The 27,015-nt window shown below is 41.1% G+C and overlaps 1 protein-coding gene across 1 annotated transcript in view; it reads left to right on the top strand.

Annotated features, from left to right (window-relative positions):
* The window catches only part of CNTNAP5 (contactin associated protein family member 5), a 310,358-nt gene that overhangs the window by 135,092 nt on the left and 148,251 nt on the right, over positions 1–27,015 (top strand). Inside the window, exons 5-7 of the mRNA XM_076342919.1 lie at positions 9,275–9,478; positions 12,095–12,279; positions 15,610–15,753. Coding sequence (XP_076199034.1) covers positions 9,275–9,478; positions 12,095–12,279; positions 15,610–15,753 — 533 coding nt within the window. The remainder of the gene's footprint in view (positions 1–9,274; positions 9,479–12,094; positions 12,280–15,609; positions 15,754–27,015) is intronic.

Raw genomic sequence — 27,015 nt, 5'->3', positions numbered from 1 at the left:
TGGGTCCAGCATGAGTTTTATGAGTTAAAATGTAACATGAAATACATAGCCATCATTGTTTTCTCAGTAGTTGTCCTTGCCTTTCTGCTCGGGGATGTGCTGGCCCATCTAGCTCAGCTGGTGAAGCTTTCCCAGAGCTGAACCCCACCACAGAGTGATTTGGTGGTTCTTGCAAGTGCAAGGCTGTCAGATGCTGCAAAACCTCCCACCCTGCTGGAGGGCACGGAGCTACTTGAGATCTTCTGTAGGAAAGGTACCACTTTTTTCTTAAATATTTCATTTTTGTTTTTAAGGCAACTTAACTAGTTGTTGAGGAAAGTGCTGCAGACTGTTCAGCTAGTATTTCTATTTGAGGGTGATGACTTTATAGCTCCAGAGAGCAGAGAACTCGTCTGCTGCTTTAACTGTTTTTGCATCGGTGTTTTCTTTGGCACTCTTCTTTGTAACATGTGGTGATGATCCACTAAGACATGGTCTGCAGCGCTTCGTTACATGGGCTTTGGAGCAGCCTATAAACATTTGTTGCCTTGGGGCATGTCGGCAACACAGTTACCTTGGTGTACTGCTGCAGATAGATGACCTATCAGCACGGAAGAGTGTGAAGGTAAAGAAAAAGGACCAGAAAAAGGACCAGTGTTGCTCCCACACACAAAATGAAAGTAAGTCCACAAATGAGGAAACACAAGTCCGGTATTTGTTTCTTAGATGGCTGTAGGTTTATTTCTCAAATGGTCAAGTGTGACATGAGACACTGCTGGAGACAGGTGAGATTTTGCTGGGGAGAGTTCAGGGGATTAACAGCATTTACCAGTAAATTCAATGTGATGTGGCACGAGTCATCACCATGTGAACACTACTGTACTTGTCCACCATTTAGACTAGACTAGACTAGATCCTAATCTGCTCCTGCTGGGTACAGAAAAGGAGTTGTAAGATAAAAAGTGGAAAGCACTCTGTTTGGGAGACTTCTTAAATTCATCTGAGCAGAATCAAAGAGCAAAGTGTCTTAAACCTTTTGATGCATACAATCCCACTGAAGAGAGACACAGCTCCAGGACTCTTAGTGGCCTCATCACTACACTTGGGTCTTAGGACTGATTCACATGGTTTCACAGGAAGATCCTTGTTATGGTCCGTGTGTAAATCTATGTGTGGATTTAAAAGATCCATTCAGCTTTTTTAAAATGCTGCTTCTCCACCTACTTTGATGCTCTGACACTGTGGACTATCATTCATTTAAGTACACACCTGCAACAGCCTGGTCTGGATGGATAGTCACTAGGGCAAGAGACCTTTTCCAGCCCTACCAGTGGACATGGAAACTGGAACCTATAAGTCAAAACCAACTGCCCTTGATGACATCATTCCAAAGCAGCTATCTCATCTGTTTTCAAAGAGCTTTCTTCTGTTAACGATGACAAAACCTCTGCAGTGAAGAGTATAGTCCAAACAGGCGTGCAACAAATAGAACTCGAACTGAAGGTTGAAACTTTTGTAGCTGAATGTGTTTTGGTGCTACTCCATGTGAAATACTGTATGGGCACTACTTTCATGTCTGATTGTGGTTGTATTTCTATGATACAAAAAAGGCTTCAGAGTCAATTGCAGGCTGAGTTTCCTTGCGCTATCATCTAAGTCTTCATCTTTGTCCTGTACCCTGCAGTTACAGGAAATAAAAACGGTTGTGCAGAATTAAGGTATGGATTGAAGCAAGCCAGAAAAGAAAGAGAGGGATTCATAAAAATTTTACAGAGTGTTGAAATATTCATTCTGTTCATATAAATGTGCCATTCAAATTTCTCTCTGGCAAATTGCATATGCCAAGCAATACCTGTCTACAAGTTTTGCTTATGTAGTTTCACAGTCTTGGCTACTCCTAACCCAGGCACTCCAGTACTGTACAAAAGATGTTTGATCATTTATAAAATGTCATCTTTACTGTTATAATGTTATGCTGACAGAATATCTGCAGCAGATCCTGAGCTGGTGTACATAACTGCATTTTGTAATGTTTGACAGCATACAGACTCATCCACCATGTTCAATTCTGGCACAAGAAATATGTTAATAATTTGAAGAGTTTAAAAAAATGACCAAAAAAAAAAATCACTAGAGACAGGCTGTTGGACAAGCCAGGAAGGAAACGGAGCTAGAAGAAGAACAAATGTCCCAAATGTGCACCATCTCTAAGAGATGACCCTTCATACAAGTGTCTGTGTGTATATGAAAGAAGGGATGTGAGGCTGGGAGTAGGAACAGCATTATAGTCACCTACCTGTACCAAAGGCTTCAGCTGATACAAATTCATCTGTAAGAGCCCAATTCCCAGTTATGCCCAATCCTCTTTAAGCTCTTGGAATGACTTAAAAGCTTCTATAGGTAAACAAACCCAGAGTATTTGATCTTAAGTCCACTGAAGTTGAAGAAAGGATTTCCACCAGCATTTAAGCTTTGGATCCAGTCCTGAAGTGTAAGATAAAAAGAGAACATGGGCATGGGGAACACCTATGAACCAAATCCTGCACAAACGTACGTGCGTGACTGGGGTCATTTCTACCTCTTAGCCTACTTGTAGAAGCAGGTTGAAATTCAGATGATGCTGGACCGCTGGCTGTCCATTCCACCTTTCAGGCAAATGTTGCCCCAGAAGCACAGCACCTGATCTGAAAACGGAGTTGCTTTATATTTATATCCAGGGCAGGAAACCGCAGAAGTGAAGTTTTCAAAGCTGGAGATCCTTTTTGTGTGAGTGGCAGCATTCATTGGTTGGCTGAAATAAAAGTCTGGGGATGCTGACAGCTTAGGCCATCTGAATTTCATGTGCTGCTGCACATCTGTTAAAACCCCGGGACTACTGCCAAACATACAGCTGAGCACCTCGCTGTGATACACCAGGGCATACAAAATAGCCTGTGGTTCCTTGGATGGTCTCTGCTCACGTCAGCTCCTTTTTAACCTTGCATATTTGAGCAGAAGATGACAGCTGTAGGAGAGGTTTGTGGTTTCGCTGCTGCTTAAGCATTTTTGTAATGGCAAAGTTAGATGAATGTGACACTCTTAAGCCAGCGCAAGGCTCTGATCTCTCATTTTTGGAGTATGACTGTCCTGTGCGGCATACTCTGCTGAAGAGGTCCCAGGAACACAACCGCGTGATAACTTTTGGCAAATGCAGCTTTCAGTGATGACTGTTTAGTAGGGGGCATGTGGAAGGCATCAGGTCTTGTAAGTCACCAAACACTCTGCCAGGACACAGTAACAAAAAATACTGAAGAATCATATTAGAGATTAACTGCTATGTGCAGTGGATGCCAAAGTGGCAAACTTAACATGTGGTTACACTGTGCTGCTGAATGGCACTGTTGTTTATTGCTCCTGCTAGAAGTAATTTATTACTATGAATTTATCCCAAAAACTTCTCTGTCAAACAAGAGAGCTTTCTTCTTTCTTTCTCTCCTCCCCCCCCCGCCTTTTTCTTTTCACTGTCTAATTGGCTGCCACTTGACATGGTTTCCTTGGAACATAAACCCACATTTTTAACAGTAAAGCTGTTTCAGTCACATGACTGTGCTTGACCTTACCCCATACAGATCGAAGTTCCTGTGCAACAAAGCACTGCAAGGCCATCAAATCAGCTGGAATTCACAGATGACACATGCTAATTGTTGTTCACTTTCTTACACAGAAAGTATGTATTTAAATGAAAATTAATTATATTTATGTTAAATTTCTGTAAAGATTCCATCTCACATCCTCAAAATAGGTACTGAAATAGGAAGGAGATTATCTTGATCTGAAAACATATGTTGATGTTTCCTGTACAGAAAAGGATTTATGATGAGTTAAATGGAAATTTCCATGCAGAGGTATGTGTAAGTTCTCACTGTCCCTTTGCAGCAGTGGCTCCAGAAGCAGTGTGATTGTAACAGATAACCAGAGCTGCAACAGAGGATGTGTTCAGACAAATGGCAAACCAATTGCTTTTGATGCTGGGTGCGGTAAGGGAGGAATGGGTATATCTTTTATACTTGGGAAAAGTTAGCTTAGCGCAGGAAAAAAATCTGCTGACACAATTGCTTTTATAGGATAAGATTTATAGCTGCGTTGAAGATGCTGATCATATTCTATAACTGGTTAACAGCCAAAAATGCATCAGCAGAATCAGGTGTATGTGCAGTTAACAGGCTAGGAAACCACAGGAGAAACAGTGATACGATGTGAGGCAGGGTATCTTCTGCTTTGGAGAGCTGAGTTCTTCATTCGCAGTTCAGGACTCTGATTTCTCATCTTTTGCTGTCATTGCTTCAGGGAATATGATCTGATATTGTGCTTTTCGATTAAATGGTATTTTTACTGGATCTTTTTTTCTCTCTCTCTTTTTTTTTTTTTCTTTTTTCCCCACCTTCCCCCATCCTCTCCTTTGACTTCCTATGAGATAGAAAAGAATGAATTGCAGAGAACCACTTAATGTCTGATGGTCATTGACCAGTAGTGTTTGTAACCAACTGCATAAGAGAAATATCCAAATGATTGCTTACCAAGAGGCATACATGGATTTGCGATAGGGATAAAGCTGCATAGCAGAACAGTCACCTCTGAAGTGCTCATTCATATTCCTCCCTTGGATTGCATGTCTGAGAGGGGTATGGAGAGGGAAGTCAGATTGCTTTAGACTCACTCAAGCCAGTAAGGCATGACTGGCCAGGAGACACATCCATTCAGACCAGGAACAGTCCTCCTCCCTCCTGCAGGGATTTAAAGCTTCTGTTCATTGATGCAAGTGCAAGACCAAAAGTTCCTGTCTCACATTGCAACTGTTCCTGGAGGATATTTTTGTATTTTGGAATAACTTTTCCAAGTAAGTGTTTACTTTTTCCAAAATCACTAGGAGGACTGTCTTTGTAAGTATGAATGTATATCCTCTCTGCTGCCAGGAGCAGATTGCTGCACAAGTAAACTCCATGCTCTCACATTGCTCCCAGCCTGGCTCATCTCAGCATAGCTGGTCCCACAGGTTGAGTCCTGTAGTCGCATGCTCCCTTTAAAAAAAAATAATAATGCTGAATTAACCTGGTAATCCACCTTCAACTAGCTGCCTGTGTTTCCACGCACCCCCAAGTGACTTTAATGTTTGGATCTGTGTTGGGAAAGGAAATTCAAATGGAATGACGTAACCAGCACCCCTGGGGCCAGAACCTCTACTGAATTTCAGAAAAGCTTGATGAATGATTTCTATTTTATGGCAACTTCTTCACCTGTGAGCAGGAGTACGTATGTACTTCTGCCCCCTGTACTCAGCACTGGTAAAGCTGCACCTCAAATGCTGTGTTCAGTTCTGGGCCCCTCACTACAAGAAGGACATTGAGGTGCTGGAGCGTGTCCAGAGAAGGGCAACGAGGCTGGTGAAGGGTCTAGAGCACAAGTCTTATGAGGAGGGGCTGAGGGAACTGGGTTTGTTTAGCCTGCAGAAAAGGAGGCTGAGGGGAGACCTCATCGCTCTCTACAACTACCTGAAAGGAGGTTGTAGCGAGGTGGGGGTCGGTCTCTTCTCCCAAGTAACAAGCGATAGGATGAGAGGAAACGGCCTCAAGGGGAGGTTTATATTGGATATTAGGAAAAATTTCTTTACCGCAAGGGTTGCCAAGCATTGGAACAGGCTGCCCAGGGAAGTGGTTGAGTCCCCATCCCTGGAGGTATTTAAAAGACGTGTAGATGAGGCGCTTAGGGACATGGTTTAGTGGTGGACTTGGCAGTGTTAGGTTTATGGTTGGACTTGATGATCTTAAAGGTCCTTTCCAACCTAAATGATTCTGTGATTCTGTATGTATTTACAGCAGAGACATCTGTTTGAATTTGTGGTCAGTGCAGAGTAACATGAAAGAAGCATCTTTTGCCTAATCTCACTTTTGATGAGTTTTGTAGCCTTGTTGATGAGGACAGTGTAGAAAAGTACCCAGACTGAGTAAAGTCTGTCTTCAGGGAGCGTAAGTAAACTAGGAGGCAGTACAGAATGAAACCACATGTTGTGGTTTAGTTTGTTATTCCTACAGGTTTTCTGAGACTTCTGACATTTCTGATCCTTGTTCTCTTGCTGCAAGTGGATTATGGACATACGTGGACTAAACAAACACTAAGCAAACAAGCAGGTTTTCTGGAGTGACTGTATTAGAATTGTGCTGTATCTTTCAATTTTTAACAGGAAGCCAACGATTTGTTGTCATACAAACTGCCACTAATGACTTTCGGCTGCCAGTGTTAGCATTTATTTGACATATTCCCATTTTGTCAGGGCTATTTATTGTCCAGTGTACTCACAACAAATAATTAGTGAAGCAGAACTTTTCAGAAACAGGCTTTCCTTTGTGTTATACTCTGTAAATGTCAGTGGTAGAGCTCTTCAAGAACTTGTGTGTTATGCTGTGGCTCAGTGGAGAGTTAAGAACAAGGACTGAAGTATGAATTCAGACTGGTTGAAGGCTTGGATCTTAAGAAGGAGGAAAAAGGGCTGCTATTACGGCAACGTTGAATCAGTGCTCTCTTACAGTATCTTTGTTTTTGAGAGCTAAAAGGAAGATCAACCTTAACTGCAAAATGCACTGGAAATCAAAGACTAACTTCTTCATAAGCTATTTCCTAATTCCTACCTGTGTGTTGTGGTTTAACCCAGCAGGCAGCTAAACACCACACAGCCGTTCACTCACTCCCCACGCCCCCTCCAGTGGGTTGGGGGAGAGAATCGGGGAAAAAAAAGGTAAAATTCATGGGTTGAGATAAAGACAGTTTAATAGGACAGAAAAGGAAGGGAAAATAATAATAATAATAATAATAATAATAATAATAATAATAATAATAATAATAATAATAATAAAATATACAGAGCAAGTGATGCACGATGCAATTGCTCACCACCCACCGACCGATCCCCAGCCAGTTCCCGAGCAGCGGCCCCCCCGGCCAGCGTTCCCCAGTTTCTGTACAGAGCATGACGTCACATGGTATGGAATGTCCCTTTGGCCAGTTTGGGTCAGCTGTCCTGGCTGTGCCCCCTCCCGGCTTCTTGTGCACCTCCCGCCTTCTCAGTCAGTAGAGCATGGGAAGCTGAAAAGTCCTTGACTAGTGTAAGCACTACTCAGCAACAACTAAAACATCGGTGTGTTATCAACATTATTCTCATGCTAAATCCAAAACACAGCACTGTACCAGCTACTAGGAAGGAAATTAACTCTATCCCAGCCGAAACCAGGACACAGTGTTAAAATGAAACCATTTTTATGATACACTTGCAATTTACTCTAAACAAATTGAAGTATTTAATATAGCTAGGGGAAATTCATAAGAACTAAACTATGAATTTAATTCCCTTTATAGAAACTGGAAGTCAAGGTGTCAATAGAGAGAAATTGGCAATTCTGAAGGAGCTGTTTCTGAGCACCTAATTCAGAAGTATAAAACAGTAAAAGCAGATGGCGTGAATACTTTTGTATTCATGATACTTCCTAAACTAGCAACTGTTCCATGTATGGTGCTAAATGGCATGTTATAATTCTGATATCAGATAAGAAGTTGGTCTTAGTTTATTCTGGAGTGAATTTTTGCCAAGGTTGAATTTCTTTGTAGTTTTATTCTCATAAGAAATAATCAGTTACCTTCTGATTTGGAATGGAATCAGTTTTGGAGTGAAAGAATTTTGCATCAAATTTAAATTTTGAGCTCCATGCAAGTTTGTAAGTGTGCCATCAAACTTCTGTACAAACTGTCATATTGATGTGCAGAAGTTATCGCTGGTAGTTTCCATGGTAACAAATCATTAACAGGTCTTTTATTTTCTGAGCTTATAGTAGTTTTTAATTGCAAACCTCTTTAAATCATGGTCCAGTTTAAAAAAGAAAAAAAGGGAAAAAAAAACCCAACCCCTCTTATTTCTGTTTTTAAAGAGGAGCAAATGAAACTACCATTAATGCTCAAAAGGATAGAAGAACTTTCAAGGGAGCTTAGGTGACTTAAATTACCAGCTTTAATCACAATGCAGTTGCTGACCTGGAAGTCTTGATTGTTTTCATATGGACCTTTCAGTTATTTTTCAAAAGATAATGGAAAAGTGATAGCTTTGGATTATCCTTAAAACATGTGGTTTGCAAACAAAAATAGTCTATGCTCTTTCTTCTTGGTTACTATGAAGGTATTCTTTGTCTTTGTGCATGTATCCAAGTAGTTACGTAGCTTAGTAAACCCTTGTTCAGATTCTTCATCATTCGGTGTTCTTAATTTTTAATATTTTTCCTAACAACAGGAAATACCAATTGACAGATTTATTATTTACAAGTAGATATTTTATTCATAATTTGTGCCAAATTGCATTTGGATAGAAATTGGAATTGAATTTACATATGTCAGTCACATGTTTGAATACAATATATTAGTTAAAAGTATTTAAAGCTACCTGAAATGTTCTGGTTATATATATATTTTAAAATAAAATTTATTAAAAACACATTTTGCTTAAAATACCACTTTATAAAGCAAAGAGAGTACAGCAGGCTGCTGCTGCCAAAGGAAATATTAATTGCAATTGAAGAATTGAAAGCTTGTTTCCCATCACAGTGATTGGGTTTTAGAGGCTGGCTGAAGCGGAAAATGTGTTTCTAATAGGATTTTCAAAGGTGTATAATCAGTTTAGATGCCCAGTTCCCATGAAATCCCTTCAAAAGCTTTTTGAATTGATATTTGACTATTCCTGCCAGCCTAGTCAATTTGCTTGCAGAAACATGCTTGATAAATGCCCATCGCAAACAAGCAGCCAACCCTCAGAGGCTAAGATGATGCTTATTTGGATGCAAAGGTGGATGCAGGCATGGGTGACACGCAGAAACAGCTCAACAGACGCTTGTGAAGCTACAAAAAGTGGAGTGAGAACTGAAGTGTTCAAAGTAATGAATAACATCCTGGGTGTGTTTGAGACAAACAGCAAATATGGCGAGGGATGTTCTGGAGATCTGAATACGATGGAAGACACCTGTTCTGTTCTAAAAAGTTGAGTGAGAAAGCAGTCTTGCATGAGAGAGAGGAGGACAAGTGCAGAGGAGTTCTGGTTTGATCCTAGTGTTCCCTTTCCCCAGGGAGAGGATTGGAAATGGGTGAAATGTGGTTGCCCAGATGCCATGTATGTCCTGTGGATGTACACTTCTGAGAATACCTGGCTCCAAGTCATATTTGAAAAAATACAGTCCCGCTCCTGATACTGCCCCTCGTCTTCATTTTGCCATCTTCTTTCTCCCAGAGTCAGATATTGCAGACTTCGATGGCAGAAGTTCACTCCTCTACAGGTTCAATCAGAAGCTTATGAGCACATTCAAAGATGTGGTTTCCTTGAAGTTCAAGAGCATGCAGGGGGATGGAGTCTTATTCCATGGAGAAGGACAGCGTGGAGACTACATTACCTTGGAACTGCAGAAAGGGAAGCTCTCCTTGCACATCAACCTGGGTAAGGGTAATTAGGATCATTGGTTCACATGTTACTGTAACAAGATTCGTCTTGGTTTGCTTTTATATATCTATTGTTTATATTAGGCAGTATCTAGAAACTTCAGCTGAGATCAACAAAACATGCTGTGTGCCTCAGACAGCTCACAGCTTAAATAGTGGTCAGAGAAGGTGGGAGGGGAAGCAAAAGAGAATAGATGTGACTGATGTCATGCAGGACATGATAGCTGAGCCAAGAAGAGACCTTGGCTCTTCTAACTAGTGCCGACCAAGGCTGAGCTGCTCAATGACTACTTCTGAAGTTTTGACCTTTGCTTGATGATGCTTTCAAGCAGTGATTTAAAAAAAAAATTCTGTTTCTTTCCCTTCCTCCTTTTTTATTTTTATTGTTATTATTTTTAAGAATAGCATTCCCAGGAGCTTTGGTTTGGAGTGCAAAAGGTTTATTTTTGGTTTGTGTCTTATTTTTTCCGTTCTGTGATCAGAGCTGAGCTGAGAATACAGAATTTAAATTAAAACATTCTGGTCAAAACAATTGTGCACACTGGTATTGCTTTGCTTCTGGAGATTGTTTCGGTTGAAAACTGAGTATCTGGAAGGCCATCACTGTGTGATCATGTTGGATCAGAGGGACAGATGAAAGGCTATCTTAATTTCTTTCTGTAGAAGGATGCTTGCTTTTTCCTGGTGAATACACTAAAGCACTTTGATAATGGCAGGAGCTACTGTAGTAGGAGTGATCATACCACCTCTCCCAGCCTTACTGCAAAATATTCATTAGCTTCATCTGTGGGTGACCCATGGTACTGGCCTCAGCAGTCCCTGGTGACTCATGTTTCTCATACTGAGTGGTTTGAGTTGGGCAGAAGTTTCCTATGTCTGCATTGCTGTACTTCAGTCAGCGCAGGAGGTGCACTTACCCTGTTTGAGTATTGAACTTGGTCTGAAAGTCTCAGTGGCCCATCCAGATGGAAAGCTGAAACAAACCCCCTCCTTCTGTTAACCATGAGGGTGTGGGCAAGGAGGGGAGGGAATTAAGGTCCAAGTTTTTCACTGCCACTCTCAATCTTAATAACTTTGATGAATAAAGTAATCTGAGCCATTTACAGTTCATGTACGTAGTGCTTAGACTGCCAAGGCTGGTTTTAATAAAAATGGGAGATGTAGCATCTAGTAATGTATAGTATTAGCAGGGACAGATCTCAGACTAGCAATTCCAGGACACTTTAAGAAGTTTGTCTAGAGCAACAGTTTGTCTAAAGCAGGCAACGGTGCAGTGTCTCAGTCCCCTGTTTATGACTTGGAGAATTAAAAGAAATCATAAACTAGTGGGAGCAAACTGGAGGTACTAAAACAGAATTCATAAATAATTCTTTCTGCATTTTTCCCCTCATGCTTAATTATGTTTGTTTTAAATGCCAGTAATGATTTTCCACAGCACTTGGATTTCATTTTTACATAAGCTCATTAATTGTTTAGTCTCCAACTAGTATCTTCTTTCTCTCTTTCTCTCTTTCTCTCTTTCTCTCTTTCTCTCTCTCTTTCATCAAAGAGCAGAAATGATAACGCAGCATTTTTCCGATTTGGTATTTGGATGTTACTTGGACCAAGTAGCTACATCCCAAGCCTCTGAATGTGGGATTGTTTGACTCCATTGATTTGGCCTCCTCTTACAAATGTTTCACACTAGGATAAGAATATGGTATAGTTAAATATATTATGTTACTTTTTCCAGAGGAGACGCTGTTGTGAATACATAGTCTGAGATAAGAGGGTTTTTTTCTTTCATCAGTAGTCCCAAATGTACACATTTTAGCCATTTCAAGTCCTCTGTGTGCATTCGTATGTCATGGGCAAGGGTTTTGATGTCTGCTCTTGAATCTGCTTGCATCTTGCCTGACAGTTTTGGAGCATGTGTTCTCTCCATTCTGCTGGAATATATAAAAGGACACATACTCCCTTTCAATGAGAGGCTCTGAAGTGTGCAGACATGTAGCCAGCTGGAAAACAGAAGAGTGCTTGAAATCACCAGGGTTAGGGCCTAAATATTTTTATGACTCTTGATCTAAACTTTTGGAGATCTAGGCCGGGTTTAAGAATCTTTTTGAGCTGAACAAAACACTTGTGTTCCTGTTGCTTCACTGACTTGTGGCTTTTTTTCTCTGAAAATGGACAGGTGCAATTTTCTTTTTAAAATACAAAAAGTACATTGTTGAAACTGAAGTGTCAGGACTGGTCTGTTAATGTGAATAGACAGGAGACTGGTGCAACCTGAAGGGAGCTCTTAAAGCACCAGGGCCTTGAATACATAGCAGAACCAAGGGCACAGGCAGAGCAGCAATCCCCTGCGTGCTGCAATGTGAGGGTGCAGAATAGGGAAAACCTCCTGGTTTATCACAAGAATTTCAGGGGAAAAAAATGTGTGTATGTGTGCATGTGCATATACACACATATATGAATAAGAGGCCCAAAGAATCTAAGGCAAGCTTTGACAAGGGTCTGTTTCTGATGGGCAGAGCTCCAGTTTGCATCTAGGAGCACTGCTCTGTGCTGCCCTTGCTTCAGTTAAGGGCCTGGAGCTAACTCTGGTGTCTTCTGCCTGTCTCTGCCCCTCCAGGGGACTCCAACCTGCACTTCAGTAACAGCCACACGTCCATCACCCTGGGCAGCCTCCTGGATGACCAGCACTGGCACTCAGTTCTCATAGAGCGCTTCAACAAGCAAGTGAACTTCACGGTGGACAAGCACACCCAGCATTTCCGAACGAAGGGGGATTCAGATCACTTGGATATTGATTATGAGGTGTGTGAAGACCTTTAGGTTATAACCTGGGAGATGAGGCTGAATTGGTATAAAATGAATGTGACGGAAAACAACCGCCCTATGAGCTGTTTCTTTCCAGCAAAGATCTTTTCTTTTTTTAATATTTCCTTCCCAGAGAGCTCCTTTCATAGTTAACAAACATAGACTACGTCAGTGCAACTCTATATACGACAGTTGCAGAAAGTGGCGAGTCTCTGGGCAAATATGCATTGGATTATGCTTACACTTCAAAGTACGGCAGACTTTGAGCTAAACTAAAAGGTATAGCCTGGGTTCTAGTCAAATATTCAGGGAGCAACGGTGCTTAGCTGTAGGGAAAGGTGCTGTGTCATCATCTCCAATATGATTTTAATGAGATCATTGCGCACCATCCCTGCATCTAATTGACATGACCATGGGGGTCATATCCAATGAGTTGAGCTCTGAGTTGTGCCTCTATCCAGCCACCACTTGCTCAGATTACAGCTCTCCACAGAGAGAAGAGCAGGTGAAGACCATCATCTTCCCACTAGGAATGGAAGACCCTGAGCACGACTGTCAAGACAACTAGCTCTGACCCAGGTCCCTTCACATCTGGGGCTGTGATACAAAGCATCCTGGTCTAGGGAGCCAGAGCAGCTCAACCAAGGAAGGACTGAGCAGAGGAAGTATCCTGCCTGCCCATAAAACCTGAGGCTGGTGTGCTCCCTGTGATGAGGCCAAGGTGTAGCAGAGTGCAGTTTATATCGGTCCAGCAGTTCAGTGCTTATGGCTGATAGTCGGTAAAAAATACCTTAAAAAACTTTATATCATCATATCCATATGCAAGGCAGTTCCTCATCTGTTCCCCCCACCAATGCACACATGCGTGCAAATTACCCTTGTTCATTTTTATCCCCACGCGCTTGTCTACCGAGTCTTGCTAGCCCACAAGGCACAGGGTCATGCCTGCACAGTCAGAGCCATCACCCTGTCTGGATGCATTGAGCTGGCATGGTTCATTGCTTAAGAGACCACAAGTTTCCCCTCTGCACTTTGGATTCATTTCTCTGGAAAGGATCAATTCCCAGCACACCCAAGGGACAAAAGCAGATGGCTCAGCAGTGGCAGGTGCCTGCTCTCTGCTCCTCTCATGTTCCAGCTGAAATTCCCTTCTTTGCATTTCATAAAGCAGGGTGGAGAGAGCGGTACCTGTCTCCTGGCACGGCTGTACCATATCATGAGCACATTTAGTAAGGACAGCACATTTGAGCAGTGAGATTCTGGAACAGCTTCGGACTGAACTAGCAAGGGCCAAAGCTGAACTACTTTTAAGATGGGGTTGAGAAAAGCCAAGTGATTGAGTCATCAGCTTTCCTAATTTCAATGTAATAAAATTCCTTGTTTCCTGCTACAAGGTTGGTGTCAATTAGGGAAAACTCAGGCTCCAATGTAATTTGCAGAACGTTTTTCCAGATGTTCCGAAACAGGGAGCATGGTAGAGGAGATCTTCAGCTGGTGTAAATCAGCATCACCAGCGACCTCTGTGGCACTCAGCCCTGGCCCCTGGTGCTCAGTTTTTCACACAATATGTTTTCTTTCCATTTGCACTGAGACAATCTTTCAGTCGAACATTACAGCAATGCAGTCTACTGAAAGTTTATCTCAGCACACTTTAGGGATTAAAGGCCTTACTGAGGGTAATAAAACCATTAGTTTGGTAATTAAAATTATTACCAATCACAAAGAAAACTGTTTTCTTAATAATGCAGTGGTGTAATTGATATTGATTTTTCTTCTGGTTTTGAAACCCGGTACAGAGTCCCTAAGCAGGAGACTTAAAGAATAGAACATGAAAGAAGGAAAGTCTGGTGTTTTAAGGAGGAACTAATGATTCTCACTGGAAAAAAACATTGCTACCACATAAGCCCTCACGCTAATAACAAACCTGCAAGTGATGTAAAGTAGCAGTCTGTTCACTCTTTATTTCTCTGAAGTGATCAATTAATACAACTGAGGTGCAAGTTCATTAAGGACCTGTTTTCAAAGAAGTGCTTTCAAGGTTATCCATGGAGGTTTCATTTGCTTATGTATCCCAGCTTGTTGGGTGGAGTGGGGGGAAAAATAACTCCCAAATTTCCCTTTATTTTTGTAATGATGAGCGGAGGCGAGCTGTTAGGAGTCGTGACAGAGGAGTAAGCTGACCAGGTTCCAGCAGCTGTCAGTGTGTAAGCAGTGCCGCACAGCAGTGCATGCCTTTGCTGCAGTGGATGCAGCAGGATTGCAGCACAGCTCCTGATGCACTGGAAGCACTGTGAAGTGTGGTGGCTGCAGGATCCCCACCTGCATGATATCACTCATGATGCTGCTGGCTGTGATGGGAAAAATGAATAAAAACCCAGTGGTACCACCAGTAAAGCTTTGCCAAAAAGGCCAGTGGAGGTAATTAGAAATCAGCTGTGTCATCTGGAAAACAAAAATAGGATTATCAGAAGTTTTTTGGGTTGTGGTGTTTGGTGTTTTTTTGTTTTTTTTTTTGTCTGTCTTCCTTTCTTTCTTTCTTTTCTTAAGAATCTAAAGTAATTATGCTCCAAGGATTTTGGAAGCTTTATTTTCTTAGGCTCTTTGTCTTCCCAGGGCTTTCAGCCCTCCAGTTAAGCGATGAGTTGTAATCTGCGCAATACTAACATCTTCCAGTACTTAGACAACAGCACAGCAGAAGTTTTGTTTAAATGTGTAACCTGCAGAACTTCTCCATTACACTGCTCAGTCCCAAATACCATGTGCGAGTATTGTAAAGACCGAACCACAGCGAAATTTAGGGAAAATGATTGCAAGGTGCAAATGGGGTAGTCTGTGTGTGATACTACCCTCCACTGGCTGAAAACAGAACTGTTCAGATACATGCTTGGAAAGGCGTGAATCCAGCTCGCAGCCAAACCCAGTGCTCTGTGGGCAGGAAGAGTTTATTCCCCCATTGCTCATCGGTTCCTGGCCACCGTGGTCTGCTGCTGGGTGGCAGTAAATGGTCTCCAGGCCAGTTACCTTGTGCATTGGGTCTTCCTGGGTGGGGGGCTGGTGGTACTAGGTTGGTGAAGTGGTGTGTCAAGGCACTTAAAAGCTGTTTCCAAATTAGTGAGCTGTCTGCATCAGCAGCATTTCTCCAACAGCTGTAATGCTATGTGGCCTGTAGTGCCCCTGTTGGGCAGCCGGGCACTGCTTCACGCCCCGAGATGATGCTGTTAATGTGACTTGATTCTTAGATAATATCCCAGTTGGCTGCATGGAGTGGGGCTCTGCCCTCTTGCTTTTGGGGTGATAACTAAATACTGTTCTTATTCTTTCCAACAGCTCAGTTTCGGAGGGATTCCCGTCCCGGGGAAACCAGGAACCTTTCAGAGGAAAAATTTCCACGGGTGCATTGAGAACCTTTATTACAATGGAGTCAATATAATTGACCTGGCAAAAAGGCGCAAACCTCAGATCTATACTGTGGTAAGAGACAATAATGTATGCTTTCCTTCTTTACTTCCATGCTGTTGGTGCTGCTGGCTGCACTGAATGAGTGGAGTTCAGATTTAGATAGCTATGGGCATAATTAGCTTGTTAAAATGATACTGCTGAGGCTATCACCAGCCACTGCTGACTGCTGTGGTGAGAGTTATTGAAAGACACATGTGGAAATTAATACATTTCTCTGACTTTCCAGGTGTATTAGAATTTGTTTGGAGAAACTTTTAAATTCCTTTTCCAAGATTAAAATGTGTCTTTTTGACAGCATGATAGAAGTCATAGATGCTTTTTTTTTCCTGGTTAATTCAGATAAAATCTTATTTTCTGAACCATTCTTCATCACTGTTGTGGAGTACAGTAGTAGCAAAATTTTATTCTGCTATTTGAGTTGGTATTACAGAGAAGAATAAATGCTTCTTTTATTAGTGGAAATATTTTCCTCTGTGCTGCCCCTTATATTCATTGTATTGGCAGTTCTGAGAACCATTGACCTGGTACTAGTGTCTCTAAATGTGGGACAGTAGAGGTAAAGCAAAAAGAATTACGGTCTTATCCAGCCTGCTAACATAAAACATAAATGTAACTTCACACCTAATAATGTCCAAAATTACAGATATATTTAAATATATCATGAACAAAATAAAAAACATTTTATTTCATAAGAAGAGGGAACAGTACACTCCCATGCAGCCTTGACAAATTGTAAATAATTCAGCTCTTTGTTTAGCTTGTGCCTCACTCCTGCACCATGCTTTGAAATATGCTTTTTGGCTAATACCATGTCTTTGGAGAATGTGGAGGTGAAACTGCTTCTGGCTCTCATGGCATCTTCTAGTTTGTAGTAATGTGTATAAACAGACTGAAGTTACAACAAAGCAAGCCAGAAGACCACAAGAAGTCCTTCCTTCCCTCACTTTCCCTGCCTAGGGCGAGGCTGGATACACAGGGAAATGGAAGATGGAAAGGTGATGGGTGAGAAGTCCTGCATTGTGTTGCTGGCAGTCAAGACTGCCTCCAGGATGCTCCCCTAGCCTGGGACTGAGAGACTTTGCTTTAATAACCTCAAGTTTGATTGCTCTGACTCAGGACTCTAAGGCACAAATCTTATGAACTGTGTTAAATTGCTCTTCTCCTCAGCTTACTTTCTAAGGGGAGCAAAGAGCGCTGGTTTGCTTCTTAGGTCATTAAACAGCTGGTTGTTTTGCCAGCTGGGTAATGGGAAGGCCTTCCTAAAGGGGAAAAGAAAAACTTTGTAATGCACTTTTTCTCTGAAGGGTATTGGCTGGGTATAACATGGCCCCAAGCAATGAAACTCTGTTATGACAATACTTGATTCAGCCAATGCTAGATCGAAGGTCTAGGAATCCTGCTCCTTTTGTCAATTTAAGATAGCGGGGATGTGCACCCATCTTTCAATCTCCCTCACAGAAGTGATGATTTTAATGCAATAGTTTTCAAAGGCTGGCTGCTGTACTGCATTTTGCAAGATTTATGAGCTGCTGTGTGCTGTGTCTGTGACACTTGTGTATGCAAAGTGCATGGAAAGGTTGCCACACTCACAGTGCCTCATAATCTTAGATGAACATCCTTCTATAGGAAACAGCCCCCGTAAATCTGTTGTTTTCCAACATCCTTTCCATCATAGCTATTTATCTCCCCTAGCAACTCTTGGGTACTTCCAGCTTTCACAGGCTGATCTCCCTCTCACATCCTCCCGCTCTTCCTCACTCCTTAGCAATTTACTTACTCAAAATAACTTGTTCTTGCTAAATGTAGTCTTTTGCCTGCCAGCCTTCCTCTGCACTAAATGCTTTTACTCAAAGTTCATTGAGGTTTTCAAGCAACAATCCATATCCCCAGGGAGCTGCAAGCTTCTCTGCTTCGCGTCTTTGTAGTTGCTAAGGTTGTATGGAGTGGAAATGTGATGAAAGGAACAGCACAGAAGAATAAATTAAATATAGCAGGGACTTGGAATCACTTCTTCCAACAATGTGTTGTGTACTTGTGTTCCCTCCCCACAAGCTGGAGATCACCAGAGATGGGTCTGCGTTGTTAGTCCCCAAAATACCTTTGTCTCCTAACAAAAGATATTTGAGGACAAACTGGCCAGTTTGGGATTAGAAAGCTGTCAATGCTCAGAGACAGTAGTTTTTGCCTCCAAAAGGGAGGCAGACTTCAACACTCAGTCTCTGCTTCATTCTCTGTGCCTTTGTGAACGTTGACACAGTCAGTGAGCCAAACTTGTGGGTTTTCATACCCATCAACTTTCTTTTTTTTACGGTTGACATCTTTCACACAAGCAGGAAAATGATACATTAGCTTTGGAGGTATAGATTTCTTCTTATGAAGTAGCTCCTCATCCATATAAATAATGGTCCCAAATCAGCTGCATTTAAAGTCAGAGGAAGAAACTACAGGTTGTCAATAACAGAGTACTGTACTATGTATTGTACTCTTGGGTGGTGGCTATGATTATCCTTCCACGTGTTCTTTTCTCTAACTCATTTGCAGTTGTCAGGCTTGTAATAAATCCCCTTGAGAAGACATCTCAAGATAACGAGGCAGCCTGTCTCTTTGAACTGGAACTTGCCTTCAGAATTCCATTTTTATATTGCCTGATACTTAACCTCTCTACACAGTGGTGCTATCTATTTGGACAGGCTATCTATCTATCTTCTCTCTGGGGTTTTGTCTGTCCCTGACGGCATGTTGGGGGTTTTTCTGTTGTGGGTTTTTTTTTCTCCCCTAGGTCATTGAGTGTGGAGAAATGATAAGGGATCTTTTCTTTGCTTTCCAAAGCGATTACTGGTTTTAATTGCAAGAGGTTATGAGAAGTCAAATTTCTGTAATTACCACTGTCATGGCTGTAGGGCTGGACCCTTGGGAAACCTCAGAAAATGCTTTAAAATAATAATCTAAAGATCTGCCCTATTTACTAGCTGTCTTCTCAGCACAAAAGAATTGCAGACTGCCCATTATGAGAAATTGTACAGCAGTTACTTGTGCTTCTTGGGCAAGTAGTTAGAGGCTAGTAGGAGCCAGATTTACAAGAAGCAGAAGGGGAATTGTCCTTCACAGAAGGATATTTGACCTGTTGATATCTGGGATGGTTAAGTCCTCGTTGAAGGATTTTGGGCTTGTTAAGAGTGTATGTAGATGCAGGAGGAGATGGGACAAGTTCTAGGAAGATAAATCCATTGAGAATTGCTAAATATGTCTGGCTGAGGGAGTAGTTAAGAGAAAAATAACTATAGCATCCCCAAAATAGCTATAGTATCCTGGACACCAGTGGTTACCTACTGCTAGATTCAGGTTGCACCTTTAGAAACTGCTCTGTGACCTGTAGCCAGGGTCTTAAGTCTTTTCGTGTGTCAATGATTTGTGATGCCAAAATAAGAAGCTGTCTAGCTGAAGAAAAGAAATGAAGAGGTCATGAAAAGATGCTGTGCTTGATCTTCTCAATGTGCCACCCTATATACTCACTGAAATTGAGGAAAACCCTATCCCCCTTTCCCTTCCATTAATTTCGGCTAATAGGAATTGGAGTTGTATTTTTATTTAGCAGAGCAAACCCTGCACTGACTTGAGAGGAGTGCAGGATATTTGTAAGGCAGAAGTTGTCAGCCCTCAGATATGCTTAAATTTCTACGTCAGCCTGCCATGTTGAATCTGGGAGTGACAATTCAGCACAGCAAGAGATGTGGTGACATGTAAATGCATCACTGTAGTGCCTCAGGGAAATAACCAATTGCCAGCATCAAAGAGCAAGGAAAGATACCTAGTGACAGGAGAATGTAAACTAATAATTCATTCCCTTTATAGAGAATCCAAACATGCTATTTTATTAAGCTGATTTGAGATACCTTCATCTTGAGAATTTACTTGTCTACACATGTCTCGTTCTACCAAAGTGCTATCGCAAGTGTCGATATATCCGTGAATATTAGGCTGGTGATTTGTGAAGGCCCCTACTAGGGTTTGGAGAACCAGGAATTAGATATATCTTTCTTTTTTTTATATTTCATTAGTTTTTGAACTGCAATCAGACTATAGGAATCATAAATAAAAAATGTTGGAACTATTTAGTGACATTTTCACAACTTCCTATAGGACTAAGTTGAATTTATTAAAAAAAAAAAAATTATGCAATTATTTAATGAAAGCATGAGTCACACATGCACATTAAAAAGAGAACTCAATTTGCTGTTCTTTAGATAAGGCAGGTGAACTCAGATTCGAGAAATATTTGGTTCCTGTAAAAATAGCTTTTTATGGTTTCTTCTATCTTCCTGTCTGCTCTCTAGATCTTCAGATGAGTCTCCTTCACATCCTACCTGCAGTGTGGAATAGTAAGAAAGTCTATATAAATAACATTAATTTTAAGGTCCCATTTACTTGTTGCTGAATGGTATACCAGGATTGTTTTGAAAGAAATTAAGTGTTAACCTCAATCAAGGTTTTGAAATAAAGTCTATTTAAATGACAGATTTCCCATTGATATCAGTTGGCTTTGTCTACAATTCTAAAGACTTTAGGTCTGCAAATACTTAATCCAGCATGTAGCTGCAATAATAAACTCTCCTTTTCTTGATATAAAAGTTTCTTTGTGTTAGGATTTTGATAGTTGTGGTGACCACAAGTGAAGCAAGTCTTTTGGGGAGAAAGACCATATTTTTTTATAAGTCTAGTTGACATACGCAGAAAAAAATGAGACTTGCTGAGCAAACAAGGCCTTTTTGAGAGTCATCAGCCTTCAGCAAATTACAGGTTAGAAACAATTGTTCAGACTTTAATTTATTACATTATCTGGGTAGTCAAATTGAGTGAATGGGGCAGTTAGTACCTGCTGAGTAGAGGAGGATGTTTCAAGGTGGGAGGTGATAAGGCTGTTAGACCCTGTAGGAGAGCAAGAGAGATGGCTAATTATTGTCATAGGAGTTAGCAGGCGATAAGGAAAATGGGGGAGAATGTAATTTGCTGTAAAGCCAAGGCTTAAATGTCTTTTTTTTAAGGTCTTATTCCAATTGCTAAGGCCCTGGGAACTGCTTGGTACCGGGCTGCCCTGCATAACAGAAAGGGACAAGCTGACCCCATCACAGTCAAGAGCCTGGACTGCGTGCAATTCATACCAACCATTTAGGCTGGTGCTGTGCTATGATACACAGATGATTGGAATTTAAAAGAGGAAAATCTAATAAAGTCACATAAAGATGTGGCTCTGTTTTCTTCTTCTTCTTCTTGTTCTTCTTCTTGTTCTTCTTCTTGTTCTTGTTCTTCATCATCATCATCATCATCATCATCATCATCATCATCATCATCATCAAAAACACCTCCTTGCTGCTGTGTTTTGTTCCAGGTAATAAAACCTAATAAGCTGTAGATGAGTTTACCTTGAACTGGAACAAAAATTTGGCTTGGATTGTGCTAATTTGCCAGTTTGATCTAAGACATCTATATTATTCACTTCTGGCAAGGTGAATTTGAAAGGCTGGCTTCATTCCTGCTTGCTGTTCAAAGGAGGGAAAATATTAAATGGTCTATATTTTTTTGTGTTTCCTCCCATGCTCTTTTTTTCCTTTTTCTGTCTTTCTGAGGGAAATGATGTATGATTTTTCCAAATTAGCACTATGTTTGCTCCCATCTTTTGTCAGCAACTCTTAGCTATTGTACCATATAATGAAACAATAATGTACAGTTACTATGAGCATAAAAACAGTAAAATCCTTTGTTCCACTTCTGGCCAGTGACATAGTCAGCTTAGGAGTCTGAGATAAAGAACATCCAGAAATGTCTAGACAAGCATCTCATCCCTGATTCTGCCATGGTCACAATGTTTCAGTTTTTAGAAAGCTTTCTTTTCTGTTAAATGCTACTTTTTCCACATAGGAACATTATCTTAATGTAAACAACTTAAGTCAACGTGATAAACAATTAGCATTTTATTGACATACGTGTTACCTAGAGTGAGTGAAGATAGGGCAGTTCTCTATCACAGGGGCGATTATCACAAGGATATGTTAGTTTCAGTGAAACTTGGATCAGGTAAGCTTTCAGATTTCCATCATGAAATTTTGCTTAGAGAAAGAGAAACCCACCTCAGTATAGGAACTTCTCTTAAAGTATGAGCCCTTCTCTTGGGACGGACTAGTTGCTCACTCAATGGACTAGTCCTAACTCAAGTAACGCCATGCGTCTTGGTGCTCCCACATCCTGTTTGAAGACAGTTTGCACCAATATGTCAGTAGGCTGGAGTTGGTATCTCACTTAGATTTGCTTTTCATTCAGTGCTTAGCAATGTCTTGATTTAAGAAGCACTTGAAACCTATGCGGGTCTCCTGACATCTGTTCTGCTTGAGATAGTCAGTTTAAAAACAGGATTTGAAGGGACCTCCCCCATTCTTAAAATCCAGTTGCTCAGAGTTATAGAATCATAGAATCATTAAGGTTGGAAAAGACCTCTAAGATCATCGAGTCCAACCGTCAACCCAACACCACCATGTCCACTAAACCATGTCCCTAAGCGCCTCATCTACACGTCTTTTAAATACCTCCAGGGATGGGGACTCCACCACTTCCCTGGGCAGCCTGTTCCAATGTTTCACCATTCTTTCAGTAAAGAAATTTTTCCTTACATCCAATCTAAACCTCCCCTGCCGCAACTTGAGGACATTTCCTCTTGTCCTATCGCTTGTTACTTGGGAGAAGAGACCGACCCCCACCTCGCTACAACCTCCTTTCAGGTAGTTGTAAAAAGCGATGAGGTCTCCCCTCAGCCTCCTTTTCTGCAGGCTGAACAGTCCCAGTTCCCTCAGCCGCTCCTCATAAGACTTGTTCTCCAGACCCCTCACCAGCCTCGTTGCCCTTCTCTGGACACGACAATCTTTCATCTTATCCTTTTAAAACCACATCAGAGGTCACCTTTTTCCTCTGTTACTCTCTTTGCAAATTCGTCTGCAACCTCAGTCTCTTCACAGCTAGAAGTAGTCCTCCAATTTCCAAGCTGGAGATATTCTTGCCAGTTTACCCACATTTGTTTCTCAGCCAGGCCTGTGATTTTAGTCCCATTACCTGTCAGATTAAATCTTCCTTTCTAATCCTCTGCAGAAAACAAGATATCCTTTATATTGGATAGTATCCATAGAGTGATTAATGAGGAAAGCAAGTGCCCATGTGATGCTCTAACCCACAGGTAGAATGAAAGCTCAGAAATACTCATTTATGGTTCTTCCTGTTCAAGCTGTGACCTTGGCCTGTCTCCTTTGGTAGGCTAAATGTTGAGGATTTCAGTTCAGCTGTCAGTTTGAATAATTCCCCAAATACGTAGTACTTTTGATTAGTATTCTGTGAGAGCAAGGGGGATGTATAAGAAACTTATCACCAATTGCCCTGACTGTGGTGTTGTAGCAGTCTTCTGTCTTCATTCAACAGTACATAATACTACATGAAGAAAGTCCAGAAAAGACCAAAATGGTTCATTAGAGTTATAAAGGTTTTATTGAAGTCCCACAGAAGGCACTGGAAAGACTCCAGTCAGTTTTGGATGAGGCTTATGGCTCAGAGGATCTTCTGTGTAATCCACTTTTATCCTCATCACTTAGCAACTGTGTTCTTCCATTCTCTTTTTAATAGGAAAGGCTCTGATTCTTCCTTAAAATGCTGTAATATGCTGTCACCTGTTTATTCAACATCTTGAACAAGAACCACCTTTGTAACGGTACTCCGTCTGCAGAAATCTGGGTGCTTGCACTCTTGTCTCAAGACAAGTGTCATGGCAGCTGGCGAACAAATTGCAAATAACTCCATTGCATTTCTAGGTTCAGAAGGTTCCACTTGTAAGAACAATAAGAACTCTTTTGGAAAGATTTCACTGCTTATTAGAGGAGTCATTAATCAGTCCGGAGACAATGGACTCGATGGAATTCTCAAACGCTACATGATAGCTGCAGTTTCCAGCAGCTGGGTAGGGCTGAGCATCTCCTTTATTTTCTCTAGGGATTAGACTCTTCTTATTCCATTTCCTAGCCAATGAGATTTTACTTTTCAGTTAAACTGGGTTCAGTTATAAAATCAAGTGTCTGTCAGAAGTCTTGTATGTACCCTGGAGAGTTCCAGAACTGCTGCCAATTAAAGCAAAATGCTCCTGATCAGATGCAGGTTTCGGGGGAGCTGTTTACTTTTCTGACTTAGACCTGCTGGAATAATATGTTTGAGAATAACACTCAGGGCAAATTTAACAGTTTCTGTGATGGGAACCTGTCCCACTTCAGTGGACGAACATTTTTCAAAGTAACCATTGTGAATTTCTTTTTCAAATTTTCATGCTATTGTCTCTAGGAAGGTAGGCAGCGTCAGTCAGTGTAAGGATGTCAGCGGCTATTGTTCATGTGTATTAACTACATCATCTGGTTTTGCTCTGGAATGCTGCTTTAAGAAGGTTTTTCCCTTCTAAATGAGTCAGTTGAACTGATTTAAGTTCTCATGGCATCAGCTGGTTTATTTAACATTTTTCCGCAAATGTCCTGGCTAGTTTTTAGCTCTGGCTAAAATGAATTAGTGCCCCTTACATCATGGAGATCTCAATTCTTTAATAAGAGTAACAAAAATACCTTGTTAAAAGACACCCCCTCCCAAAGGCAAACACACCTCTTTTCTATCCCTGAAATGTACCTTTAGTCCCATGTAGACAGAATATTGCAGCACTGCCTTTACGCATTCCCACCTGCTTGTTCTTGTGGCAGGTGGGATCACATCTGCTCCGCTTCAGTGTAGTCAATGGAGAGGCTACAGAGCCTGAAGTCTTACCTGGTTAATCGTGGGAGGAGAAGCACAGGTCCTGCCCATATGTCCCAGCATTGGCTATGGGTTCAGTCAGCACTCTTTGCCGCTCCTGTCCCAGTACAAGACTTCTGTGCGGATCCCAGATGGCATGAATTACTAGCTAGTGTGAATGACTAGGGAGCGTTGCTGAGTTTTTCAAGGGGTCACAGCAAACCATGAGTTTAGGACTAGTTGCATGTGCCGAGAACCTCATATCAAAAGCAGACAGAAATTTGACCTTACATTTGGGCCCGTGTGTATGCATCAGGGATGCTTTGCTATGGTGCTGCTACAAATAGCTGAAAGCATATTGACTACACGGGGTCCTTACTGGCTTATTTTAAGGTTGTCTGAAAGTTTATTGTGCATTGCAAACATGTTTTTTCAACCTAGCATTCGCCTTCTCAGCACCATTAAGTCACGCTAGGCATAGCTTGTTCTGCTGGTAGGTAAAATCTGCAGAGTTTTGAGTCAAAAATGCTATCCGAATGTTGCAAATCCTCCCCTCTACAGTCTTGCATTTTGTTACAGCCTCCCACTGCTGGTGAAGCAAATCAGATACTTGAGTGCAGATTCAGATAATGTTTGAACTTTCCTCCAAACTCTGGTGTTATGTATGTATGAGATCTGTAAATGTTTTACTACTTTGTGTGGAGTTACTTGAATCACTGTACATGTCTAAAATTCCAAAGAAAATTTGTCATCGGCATTTTAAATGTTTAAACCTTTGAAAAGCTCTAGAGAAAGTTAACCATATTTATTTATATCACTGCAGTTGACTGTCTTTGTTTTGTGTAATTTGTCATGAATTCAATTGAAAATGGAAGTGGAAATAAGACAACAACAATAACAAAAAAAGCCTGTGGTATCTCTTATGCAGGCAAAACCCAGCAGGTAGTATAAACTTTTAAAAGGTTGAGAGCAAATTTCTATTCTACTTCCCACCTGACTAATGTTCAGGTGAGTTTGGATAAGCTTTGGATTGTATCTCAAAACTCATTCTAACATGTTATACCCATGGATACCTTTTGCCATTGCTAAATCTGGTATGTAGCATTCTGCACCTAACAGGGCAGGGAATATGTAAATAGCTTGATACAGATAGATATCTATCAAGGGTTGTTTCATCCAGTGATAACGCAGTCTCTTTCTGGCACTTTATTTATTTTCAATTTTAAAATAAAGACTAAAAAGACTTTTGAAAGTGATAGGGAACAGTTCCATCAGCTGTCTGAGATTTCAGAGAGGAATTCCCCAAGCACTGTGCAACTTCCTACACATCCATCAAGTGCTGTTCATTGTAATTATCCTGTTAGAGTGAGGTACCAGCTCTGATGAGAAGTTGTGCCATGGAGAAAGCCTTTTACTCCGATGTTTTTATCAGATTCCAGTTGGTATTTTACAAAGCAGCCTAGTTCAAAGCAAGCTGGCTGCAACAATCTCCTGGAGTGGCTTTGAAAGACGTGGCTCCTTAAATGCGTCCCGGCTTTATATATTGTTAAGGTTTTATTACATGGCTTGAATGACCTGGTTCAGTAATCTACAATGACTGAACAGAACGGTAGAGTCGGTTCATCTACAAACTACAGCGATACATGCTGGTACAGATTCTGCTGACTGCTTTGAGTAAATGTGCTGCTCTTCTGGGCAAATAGCACCATTGATTTCAGGGCTGGATGACTGAGGTAATCAACTAAGTTTGGCATTGAAATGGTGTTGGATTTCACCACGCTTGCTGTGTATGTAACGTTTTAATAATTCCTCAAAATGCCCCATGGAAACCATGAGACCTAGAACTGGCCAGGAAATCTCACTATTGTTTCATCTCACTATAAATAGTGTATTCAAGTTACTTTTTCTTTGAGTTTTCTTACGAATTTTGAAATAATTTCAGAATAATTTTTAATTATTTGTGTTGTTATTATTATTAAGTGGACTTTTATTATTTAGAGTAGCACAGGGCTGTGTCACTGAGTAAAAGAAAACATAACCAGTACTGCTACTGCAAGTTATATATTGAATATTGGAAATAAACCCAGGAAATTTGCCTCATGTTTCACCCCATGTAGTAGATTCAAGTAGATGAGGGAGTTTTTACTTTTAAGGTTATGTAGCATTGGTGTAAATGGGCAAAAAAGTACTGTCATTAATGGCTGCATTTTGGCTTATATTTAGAATAAATCTACTCTGTTTGGTTGGATCCCTGTGTATTGGAGGATGCTTTGTTTTTTCACTTGCAGCTTGCCTTGTTCACACCCCCGTAGTCCCATCAGTGCAGAGCCAACGCAGGACATTTGTATCACATCCCGCAGCACCTGAAGGTTCAAGTGGACTTGCTAGTGCTTCAGTGTCAGTTCCTGAAGTCAACATAGATCCAAATGAGTTTGGTTTTATTGACATAAAGCTAAACTTGAGCTTGAAATGGGA

This window comes from Aptenodytes patagonicus, chromosome 6 (assembly GCF_965638725.1).
Source record: "Aptenodytes patagonicus chromosome 6, bAptPat1.pri.cur, whole genome shotgun sequence".
Lineage (NCBI taxonomy): Eukaryota > Metazoa > Chordata > Aves > Sphenisciformes > Spheniscidae > Aptenodytes > Aptenodytes patagonicus.
Note: the sequence above shows the minus strand (reverse complement) of the source record. Positions and strands in the feature narration are given on the sequence as shown.